General features: G+C 42.9%; 1 protein-coding gene across 1 annotated transcript; it reads left to right on the top strand.

The window, feature by feature from the left end:
- Positions 1-2,161: 2,161 nt before the first annotated feature.
- Positions 2,162-7,554, top strand: ALKAL2 (ALK and LTK ligand 2). The gene is made up of 4 exons (XM_008506184.2): positions 2,162-2,438; positions 4,891-4,944; positions 5,056-5,136; positions 7,490-7,554. The coding sequence occupies exons 1-4, from the start codon at positions 2,180-2,182 to the stop codon at positions 7,552-7,554; spliced, it is 459 nt and encodes a 152-aa protein (XP_008504406.1). The 5' UTR covers positions 2,162-2,179.
- Positions 7,555-11,973: the final 4,419 nt, after the last annotated feature.

The following is an 11,973-nucleotide window of genomic DNA, read 5'->3' as shown; positions in this document are numbered from 1 at the left end:
GTTCAGCCGGATCGTGTTTCACCCCCACCTCCCCCCCCAATCCCACACGCTCCTGGGGGCTTCGCGGAGAAAGCGGCGGAGAGCTTGGGCTGAACGTATTTATTGAGGGGTGGGGGTGCTTGGGGTGGCTCTGGCAACAGGCGTCTTGCTCTGGCAGGGGAGCGCACCGCTCCCAGGAGGTTGTCGCCCCCCCCCACTTTCCACCGCCGGCTCCCCCATGCCAGTGCCTTCTCCTCGCTCGGGCTGGCACCCTCTTCCGAGGGAGCCGGCGGCTCCGGGACCTGGCAGGGCGCTGCTGCCTAGGGCACTGTCTTCGCCGCCCTCCTCCTAGCTCCATCCGGCCCCGCTGGGAGCACTTCCAGGCAGCAGAGCGTCGAGAGAGCCCAGGAAGCTGCCCGGCCACCCGAGATTGCCCTTGCCCAGAATCGGCGAGAAAGGCGACACGCCCGCCTCTTCCACCCAGACCCCGCTCCCAGCCCTCTCTTCGCGGGCTTCCCGGTCGGCGGCAGCAGAAAATAGCCTTCCTCTTCCCCGGCAGTTCGCCCCCGCCCCAACACCTCCCCTTCCCCGCCGCAGCCGGGCCCGGAGTTCCCGGTAAGCAGGCGGCTCCCCCACTGGGGACGGCGCGGAGCGCGGCGGCTGCGGCCCCGGGCCGGGGACCCGCCTGACAGGGAGCCACGCCAAGGCCATCAATATTTCAGGGGCTCGTCAGCGCGTTTCTAATTAAAGGCTGGGGCGAAGCGTGCCCCCCTCCCTCCTTGTCCCCATCTTCTCGCCGCCGCCCCCTCCCACTCCACACACACACACTTGGGACCGTCTCCTTACGTCGGAGAGAGACGAAGGAGTGACTGAGCCCTACCCGGGAGAGCCGAGCGAGGGGGAGGAACGGGGGGGGACCGGGGCGGGAAGGAAAGGAGGGCGGGAAGAGGGGGGCTTGTGCAAGCAGCGACTCTCCCAAGGATGCCAAGTGGACTTTTATTGTTTTCCACCCACTTCCAAGTCGATACTATCTGCCGTCTCATGTCCATCCTATAGCCTATATAAGCGGCTGCGCTGGAGCTGGAGGCGATGGAGTAGTTTGTGGATACCGCGGGAGCGCAGGGACGGCAGGGGGGCGGGCGGGCCAGCGGCAGAAAACTTGGATTCCCCGCCGCTCACGGGCTGCTGCCATCAAGGGAGAGCCCGGGAGCAGCTCCCGGGGGGGCGACATCTCTGCTGCTGGGACTGAAAGACAGGTAAAGCGGCCGGGTAGGGCCAGAAACCCTCCTTCCTCCCGCGTGTCTCTCCCCACGCCTCCACCCCTCCCGCCCCGCTGAGCAGGACCACGGCGTGCGGTGGGGCCGGCGGCACTGCGGGGCCGCGCCGGTGACAGCGGCAGCCCGGGGTTGTCCGGGAAAGCCGCCGCAGGGAGCACCCAGCGGAGCCGTCCGAGGGCGAGAGGCTCTGGGGATGAGTCCCCCGCCGCGGGTGGCTGCCGCTCCATACTGCTCCCCGGGGAGGGGACCGTGGCCGCCCGCGCCCCTTCTCTGATGTGAGAGGGAAAAGGGGCTGAGGAGGGGAAGCCCGATGTTGCCGTTCCCTGCCCAGACGGCTGCCCCAAGCCGAACGACCCTGTCCGCTGCTCCCGCCAGCAGCCCCGGCACGGAGCCTCGCGGTTGGGGTTGGGGGGCTCGCTTGGTGCGCAGCCGCTGCGGCTCTTGGGCGAAAAACTTTGGGGAAAGTTGTCGCCCCTTGCCCGCGCTCCTCCGTTTCGCGGCGGCGGGCGGTACGCGCCGCTGGTCCGTCACGGCCGTGTATCCGCAGGGCGCGGGGAGTCCCTCCGAAGCACCCCTCGACTGCCCCGCTCGGCGGCTGCGCAGCCCTCCCTCCCCCGGGGCCCCGGTGGGTGCAGGCGGGCGGTGGCCGGGGGCGGCGGGGCGGGGGGCTGCCGGCCGCTGGGTGCAGGCAGCGGCTCCCCCCGACGCTCTGCCGACCCTTCCCGCAGCGGGCTGGGCTCTCGCCTGGGGTAACCTGCGGAGTGGTCGCCGCACTTTCTGTCTCTCATGTTTCCGATTTCACGCCCACGAGTCTCCCCACCTCTGACCCAGCCCCGTTTCTCTCTTCCAGTGAAATAGGCGTCATCCCACGGTCTTGGATCCTTCCTTTTCATCTGCTCGTGCACCCTTCAGGTCAGACTGCAATGAGTGGACTGAGGTCTCCGGGGCTGCTGGGGCTGGTGCTCTTAATGCTCTCCGCAGGATATTGCAAAGAGAAAACTGACTCTGCAGATTTGAAGGACAGGCAAAGTCTCCTAAATCTGATCATGGAGATCATTCAGGAACTGAAAAGGTACCACCTGGAGAAGGACAGCGGGGTGCAGTACTTCTCCAAGGATGACTATAACTTCAATCAAAGAGAAGTGGCTGACTATGGAGGATATCAGGATGAGCAGAGAGTTGGTAAGTCACAATCCATGACTTGGGAGACTTTTTCCTTTCTGTAGGGTAACTTGGTGAATCAGGTATCAGACTAGGTTGCTAATTTCATATAAAGAATTCACAGCTTATAATACCTGCAGATTCCCTTTGGTACCAGAAACTGACATAGATGGCAAATTTGGAATAAAAAAGCTCCACATATGAGTATCATACTCTCGATAATATACTTGACTGAATTTCTGACTTCTGTGTATTGGCTTTGAACAAACCTATTAGTAAAAGACTGACATGGACTGAGATTAAAGAAGTAAAGGTTGAAAATGCTTTTTCTTGTAAATTTACAACTTAATAAAATGTGCCTGGTTTAAGTCTTTCTTGGAAATAACTCTGCAAAGAATTCCCCTGCAGGAGTACAATATGCCCTTATAGAAATCACATCTAGAATCCTTTTCTGTTAAGCTTCATTAAACTTTTTGTCTCACTTGTTGGTCCTTTTTGTACAGCAGTGATCAAATCCTTTGAAATCCTAGGGAACTGAAACAGGGTATTCCTTTGTCACTGTACAAGGTGTGATTACTTTGGGATACCCCTGTGGGCCTCCTACTCAATTTGACTGGCTCTTCTCTAACTGCTGGTGAAAGCCCAGGTTGGTTTGCAAGAGGGTCAGAGCAGTCCAGAAGTGGTCTTACTGCATAGTGGTGGTTACTGCTCAGCTTCATGATGTACATTTGTGCATCCATTTGAAAGCTGATTTGGCTTCTGCTGCCATGTCTAATTTACTGTTCACTGTCATTCCCAAGCCCCTACAGCATAACTACTCCTCATCTTAGCCATTCTACTGAAACTAACTTTCTGAATATTTTTTTCAGCAAATGCCTACTCACCTGTTTCCAAACTGGCTTTAATTTTCCTAGTGTGCTTTTTATTTTGCCTTTATTTATCACATTAAACTTCATTCTACCTTTTCTTCATTGTCATTCAAATATACTCATTACTTGCATTTGTTGGTGGTTGTCAAGAAAATGTTACTTCTGGATGATTGATGAATTTACAAAGGAAGACAATTTTTCTCCATTTAAGATCAGTGTAGTGAGACAACTTTTTTTTAATAAACGTTGACAAATTTTGAAAAGCAGACTAAGCAGGAAATCCTGATCTACACAACTCTTAAGTTTCAACATGGAACATGGTCATAGTTTTTGGTCATCCTACATCAGGACATTGGTGCAAAACATCTGGTTTGTGATGAACAGTTATGTATGTAAATAATAAATCTACTTCAGGTCAGATTAGTTGGAAGTGCTGTCATTGACTCCTAAACAGGATTCTTCATTCTGTTATTATAATGGAGTTATTCCCAGCAACTCGGAAAAGAACTGCTGCTTAGAGTCTTCCATTTCACTTTTGGCATTACTTTCCCAGTGAGACTGTCCCATGGGAAATTTCTGAGTGAAGTATGTGTGGTTTTCATGCTCTTCATGACATAATTAGGTCAAATATGATAAGGTCAATTTTACTTACACTGACTAAAGTTAGAAGCAGATGAAAAATTACTTTCGAGAAGTGTCTAACCTCACAACTGAATCAGATCTGGATGGAAATGCTCTCTCCTTTATATCTGATAAGAGGTGCCAAGGGAATGAAAAAGGCTGCTCAGGCATTTATGGTCAAATAAATAAAGCACCATGTAGTATATCATACACATGCAGCACTGAGCTATCAGCATAGATATCGTAACAGAAAGCAATCAAAGATAGCTGTATATCAGGAAGACACAAGCAAAGGTTAGGGCTAAAATGGATTTCAGTAAACCAGTTTCATTTTGCCATCTGCTGAACACAAAACACGAGGCGGTAAACCACAAACGCAGAGAGCCAGAAGAGAGCAATTTGCTTGGGATCATTTCCTGTGATTTTTATTTACTGCCAGGGAAAAAAAAAAAAAAAAAAAAGGATTCCTGTAAGGAGATCAATGCAGTTTCATGACAGCAGAATGACAGTGCTTATACAAACATACTGGTGGCAAAAGAGTGGCTACAGTTGCATAAGAAAACTGGAAGACAATAAGCCAGTCTTGAATATAGCTTTGGGTCTTAACCACTAGTGGAATTTCTGAGCAACCATGAAGTAAAAATTCTGAAAAAATTTAGATCTATGTAAACTTGACACTGTAATTCGTAGAGAGATACAGTCTGACTCTCTGAACTGTCATCATCATTAATAACTGCACACCAAACAGACATTACTTGTTTCATTATCACAGTGTGTTTCACAGTGCATTCTACAGTGACTTGATACATAAAACAAATGCTTGCATTTTGGCCTACTGCATACAAAGGACTTCTGGCCTCTGTGCACCTGTTTCAATGTAGTGGTGATGGTTGATGGACAGTTTTATTTCCTTTCCTCATACTATGCTTGGTAAGCACAGTTCCAGTGCAGCAGGGTGACTGTTCTTTTTTTCCACCCAACAGAAATAGTTCCCAGAGATTTGAGGATGAAAGACAAATTCTTAAAGCATTTAACAGGTATGTTTTAATTTTGCATTGGTATCCATCATTTCACCTATAAACTGTAAGCTGCACTCTTTCTCCTGTGAGTTGTGCTGATTCATAACTTACTTTTTCTTCATATTTCAGGTCCGCTCTACTTTAGCCCAAAATGTAGCAAGCACTTTCATCGGCTTTATCACAATACAAGGGACTGCACCATCCCAGCATGTAAGTGCCCAAACCAGAGACTTTCATGAAACAACAGAAAACTCTGAAATTGAACAGCTGTATGAGGTACTAGTAGTGATACAATGCTAGAATATGTTCTTTGCAATTAAGAATTTGTAGTGCTCTAAAATATTCTAGGTACACTTTACATCGCTGTTAGAACAGCATCAGCATTACAGTGAGGAAAACACAACTTTTTCATTGCAAATACATTGAGTAGAATGGCTGTAAACAGGAGTTACCTAGCTACTGATGCAGATGTCTCTTTGGTTCCAAACCAAAGGTGTTTGTATTCCATAGAAATACATGACTTCTCTCACAGACCTCTCCTACCAAATTTTGAGTGCTGCAAGTTCAAGATAGGATGAGATATCCAGCTGTGGCTATTTCCTTTTCATTTATTATTTATATAAAACATTTTATAGATGTTCTATATTTTGACTGTTCAATTACCAGTCTACCAGTGATGTTAAAAGTGAATCTTCACAACTCCTGTCTTCAGTGAATTACAAAACTCTAATTTCATAAAGCTTAGTAAAGAAAAAAAATGCCAATGGATGCAAATCAGCAAATTCAGCTTATCATCTCTCACCCATGTTGGCAGCACAGAGGCTTAAAAGTAAATAGAATCAAACACTGACATTTATCAGTCAGTAGCTGTGACTTTAGATTCATACTGAGGTGGACCTGTTGAATAAGCAGATGCTATTTTAGTACAGCCTTTTCAGAATGGAAGCATACTTTGTTTTACTTGTCTGAGGTCAACCAGTTGGGTCAGTAGCCAAGCTAGGAATAGAAACAAGTTAGATTCCAAGTTTCAAGTATTAATAAATATTTCAGTCCAATATATTTTAAAGGCATATTTGGTAAGAATTGCAGGCTTTTCCCCTATTTGTAAGGCTTCAGATTAGGAATATCTTCTACAGATAAGAATTTATTGATAATGGCTAACCACATTCCATTTACATGGATAGAGATGGAAGTTGTTCATAAATAGTCTGTTTTGAACAAGCAAATGATCATGCTACATTTTTTGTAAGGATCACATCATAAAAATCATTCAACTCAGCACTAATAAGTACTTCAAACTGTGAAGCTAAAAACTAGTTGATTCTAATGTCTGAATTAACCTTTTCCTCCTGACAGGTGACATACCCACCAGCATTATGTCTGGATAATGGAGGATAATTTGTATGAATGGCAATTACAACATATTTATGCTGTGAGCTACTGAGTGTTAACATGGCATCCCTAGGAAATATTAGATGTAGTTACTCATAAATTAAATAAAGCCTAAAGAAAATCCACATCAGTCACCAGAATGGACTGACTAGCATTTCCCTAAAGTAACTTTCTTCTAGGAAAATCAGATAAACAACCTGTTTTAATTCTTGGTGCACAGTATGGTGCTACTTTTTTTATAATATCCCAATTTCAGGTAATACTGTTCATTCTATGTAGAAATTCAAAGGTCAAATAAGAAAGAAATTCAAAGCATCTGTGATGCTGCAGCACATGGGTAGCCATTACAAAAGCTTTTATTTGGCATATATTCTAGTATTTTGTACAGCATAGTAGCATTGACACCTAAAGTAACTTACTCTGCTGTCTGTCCCTGACCGACTTTGTTAAAATTTGCTTTCAGTTTGCCATGATAAAGAAAAAAAATATCTTTAAAAATTTTGTAGCTTTGCATCGTTTCTGTCCCTTAGTATAGATGATTCAAAAACCGTAAGGTACCTACAATAAGAACTACTAACAGGACTGCTGTTAAAAAAATTTACTAGTTTTAAGACAAGACTTGATACAGTTATGAACAGATTTGTGTGATGTGGTCATCTAGTCAAGCTGGATTTAACATTCCTGGGACTACACATTATTTATCTCATTTTAAGTTTTTCCAGGAAGAAACTTAATTTGAGCATTGCATTACTTGTAATGAAGTTGATGGCTTGCTCAATGAGGGCTGGATTTCAAAGCTGGATGAGTACTATTTATTCTTCCTGTAGTATGGAAATACTAGCCACATGTGTAGACCCCACATTTAAGCACAGACAGAGATGCGTAGAGTTTTTACACACATATACTCTTGGAGAGTCTGCAAGCACATTCATGCTATTTATTTATAGATACATATGGTTACACAGTTACATGTGCCATTAGACACAGCTTCCAGTTACACAATTTTTACAGGCTCCATTCTAAGTGGAAGGAGCTGATTTCTACACTGTTGCGAACTAGAGTGTTCACTGAACTTTACTACAACAATAATTTGCAGAGCATTATCAATTTTAATTTTTAAAGGCAAAATTGGCTACTTCAGTAATCTGTTTATGCTTTTTTTTCATGACAGACTATAAAAGATGTGCCAGGCTTCTTACTCGGTTGGCAGTAAGCCCAATGTGCACGGAAGGATAAAGGTAGGCTTTTTCATAGCAGTACTGACAGTCTGCTGCATAGCAAAGCAGTGGATTTTGTGTTTCAGAAATGAAAATTCATGAGAGTACTGTAGAAATTGTCCCTTGGCTAAGGTATTCCCCTCACAGAGCACTTAAAGGAAGTGGTTTAATCTCAAATATTGGCAATAAATAAAGGGTACCCCCTACTGGAAGTCATTATATAAAAATCTGTGTGCATCAGCTGTGAATTATTCATTATTTGCAGCAGCAGCCCATTTATGTAAGAAGCTGAAATATATGATGTATATTTTAGTATGAGCTAATACATACATGCATACATACATAATACATACATATTAACTTTACAAATGCAGATAGGTTGCAGGTGCTTTTATAGTAATTCAATTTAAATGTATTATTAGTAGCACTGATAAACTGACATGAAGCTACTCATATTTCTTGGGATTTTCATTGTGTTCATCTCTCATGTCTTTGGGTTTATTCCCTCTATTTTACCATACACCAAAATAAAACCAAAAAAGCAACCAGCCAAACAAAAACAGTATTTCTAAACTATTTCTAGGAAACTGATGCATAGTATACAAAAGGATAACATGCATTCTGTCCTCAACCTTAACCTGTGATAAAAATGACCTCTGACAAAGGGATTCGTAATAATTCATATGGATTTTGTAGTAACGAACGGTGTAAACCCGAGATATTTTAACTCTGCAACAAAATGCACATCTTGTGGAGAGAGTCAGGAAAAGCAATTTTATTTTTTTTTAAAGCACTGACACTATTTTGTATGACAGTCTCACATGCAAGAGAATGATCAAGAATCTGATCAAGAGAAGTGTAAAAAAAACTGGAAAAAATATACAAATAATTTATTAATGCTTCTGTCACAGAATCTTAGAATTTTAAGGGCTGGAAGGGACCTTTAACATCATCTAGTTCCAACCCCCCTTCTACTAGCTCAGGTTGCTCTGAGCCCTGTCCAGCCTGGCCTTAAAAACTTCCAGGGATGGGGCTTCCATCACCTCTCTGGGCAACCTGTTCCAGTGTCTTACCACTCTTATGGTGAAGAACTTCTTTCTAACATCTAATCTAAATCTAAATCTACCATTGTTTGAATCCATTCCCCTTAGTCCTATCACTACCTGACATCCTAAAAAGTCCCCCACCAGCTTTCTTGTAGCCCCCTTCAGATACTGGATGGTTACAATAAGGTGTCCTTGGAGCCTTCTCCTCCCCAGACTGAGTAACCCCGACTCTCTCAGTCTGTCTTCATAGGAGAGGTGCTCCAGCCCTCTGATCATCCTCATGGCCCTTCTCTGGACACTCTCCAGCATGTCCATGGCTTCCTTGTAACAGGGGCTCCAGAACTGGATGCAGTACTCCAGGTGGGGTCTCATGAGAACAGAGTAGAGGGGGAGAATCACTTCCCTCGACCTGCTGGTCACGCTTCTTTTGATGCAGCCAAGGCTCTGGTCAGTTTTCTGGGCTGCAAGTGTATAGTGATGGATCATGCTGAACTTCTCATCCACCAGCACTCCCAAGTCTTTTCCTCAGGGCCAACTGGAAAAGTGTATTAATCAGAATCCTACACATCTTCATTATGGGTATGATACTGTTCAATATTTTCATTAATAACCTTGCTGATAGAAGACAGTATATTTATGGATGGCAGCAGTATACAAGAAACAGCCATGATAGATTGAAATCTTGAAAATAAGCTTGGCTAAGTGGCCGAATGGTCTAAAACCAGAGTAAAATTCAAAGGAATGAGCAGGAATAGTCAAGTGCAGAAACACACAGCACGTTGTGAACAGATGGACAGTTCTGTAGAAGACACAGGGGTTGTAGTTGATCAAAAAATAAGCATGTCAACCATGTCACACTTGAAAAAAGACAACATACTGAAATTTATCAATAGAAACATTGTTTGTAAAACATCTGAAATAATCAGTTACTGGAATACAGTATTTAATTAAGGACACCATCAAGACATGTGGTTGCTTCTCTTAAGAGTCCAAAGAAGAGCAACATGGATGAGCAAAGACCTAGAAGATTTACAATTACAGCTAAAAGGTATTTGGATTATTTAAGGAAAGAAAAAATAACTGCAGGAAAACATGATAGAGCTATTCAGTTCCATAAAATGTGGCTCCAAGTCTATCCAGTGTGGATAAATAAGACATAATTTGTTTAACTTTGCAACAAGAGAGGATTCCAGCTAAACATTAGGAAAGACTTTTCTAATGGCAAAGGCATAGGTAATATATCAGATGTGATTCAGCATCCTGACTTTATGCTGAATTCCTCAACATTTTAAGTATTTTCTGCTTGGCTTCATCAAATAAACCTACATTAGCCCAGCTTCAACACAGAATGTTTTCAATGCCAAATAACTGTTACATTCCTTACTGTCTTAATTTGAAACATACATGCATGGAGAGGAATCTTACCCATACAATGTATTCAGGGATGGAATTGTGGAAACAATTGCATACAGTATTAGGACAAATTAAAGTTAGCAAATAGGTAAATTCTTTGATCAAATAAGTAGAAATGCCAGGGATTCGAACTGCCAGTTGTAAAATCCAGAAAGCATGGGACAAATTGGCTAGAATATATTGATACTCACCTGTGAAAGATAGGTGCATAACATAATTACTCATAATAATAAGAAGATGTACCTGAGTATTTGTTTCTCCCATTTCTTGCAAAATGTATCTATACCTTTACCTCCTATCATGTAACAAAAACTCAATAACTCACAACTCAGCAACGTAACTGAAGTGCTTCACATCTCAAGCTGGGAGTCCTATTTTTAAGAAGTCTGTCTCATTTTGCCACACAACTCCTTTGCTCAACTAGGAGACATGTTTCAGTGTGAGCAACAAGCCTCCACTTCCGTTATCCTCTACACACACAAATCGTTAATAGTATTATCACTTTTAAGTAACTTCTTTTAGTAGTAAGGCTCCTCTCTGCCACACATGCCTTGAGGTGTCTCCTTATGTGAAACATACTTTCTCCTCAAAGCTTTTCCATTGCATCACTTCAGTTTGTGTGGCTAAGACAGAAAAGTGTAATGCAGACTTCATTTGTTTTCATCACTTCATGGACAAAGCTGCAGAAAAATGGGTTTGTATTTTCCCACTTATCAATCCATCATTTTTCCACCAAGTGTACAGTTATCATTAATCCAAGATGTTTTCAAGAGGTTTTGAACATAGTACCACTTAAGCATAGCAAGACAAGATTTTGAAGCCATTTCTTAATTAAGATGGTTCGCTAGTGTAAAAAGAGTTTATTCATAAGTAAAAACACTCCTGGTTTCTGCCATAAGGCTACTAGTTAGTATCAGTTCTAGAGCTTAAACCATCTCCTGAGTACTAGATAAAATTTTCATACAGGATACTACTCCACAAAGGTCTGAATTCACAAGTAGAATGTGACTGTATTAACTGTGATCACAAATACATTAAAAAATCTTACACTCATAAACTGGTAAAATAACACATTCTTAATTATCCTCACCTACGTTTTTTTTTTTGTTGTTGTTGTTGTTTTTTTCAACAAGTGAGATTTCCTGATCTGCTCAGGAGCTGATTTTTGTTCATTGGAGGCTTGTGAGTGGGAGGAACTATAGATGAATTATTGTTTTGCATTAATTTGGAAAATTAATGGTTTCAGTCCATTTTTGAGATCTATGGACATCTATCTGTCCGTATTCAGAAATCACTTTGGAGGAAAGAAAAGGCCAGGTTTGTTTTTTATTGGTACTTAAAATGCGTTTTGGACTATCATAGCTTTACAAGACACTGAAACTCAGTGCTAGATCAACCAAAAAAATAGGATGCAAACCCAGGAATGAGGCATCTGTTACTATCACACTACATACCCAAAGCACAGAGTTGTGATACCTTGTCTTATAGAGCCTTCACTTGCTCATTTATCCTACACATATGTAACAGGGCTCTACCTTCTCTTTTTTTAGAATGTATGTTCTCATTTTGGTTCTCCCATAGTAGAAGAAATGCTGGGGTCCAAAACCAACCCTTTTACATGTTGGGATTGCATGTGTGAAGCCAGAGCAGCAAATTTTATTACATCACTCAATAATTCATTTTTTCCAATCAGCAACCCAGGCTGTGTTACCCAGCTGCCACCAGCATAGTCTCTACTTTTATTCACCTCTCCTCATGTTCAACACTGCTATGCCAGAGTCCTGTCCCAAGTGCCCTTTTTTCCCTACAAAACAGTAGGAACAGCATTTTTTTGAAGTATTTTTGCAACAGTATTTTAAGGTTTATATTGATATTTAAACCAGTAAATTCTCCTGCATACATTAGATTTCTCCTCAAGTCCATCTCTATCATCTTGCACAGATGACTGGAATCATTTCTGGAAAGCTGTAATATGCATT

Source organism: Calypte anna, chromosome 3 (genome assembly GCF_003957555.1).
Source record: "Calypte anna isolate BGI_N300 chromosome 3, bCalAnn1_v1.p, whole genome shotgun sequence".
NCBI classification, from domain to species: Eukaryota; Metazoa; Chordata; class Aves; order Apodiformes; family Trochilidae; genus Calypte; species Calypte anna.
Note: the sequence above shows the minus strand (reverse complement) of the source record. Positions and strands in the feature narration are given on the sequence as shown.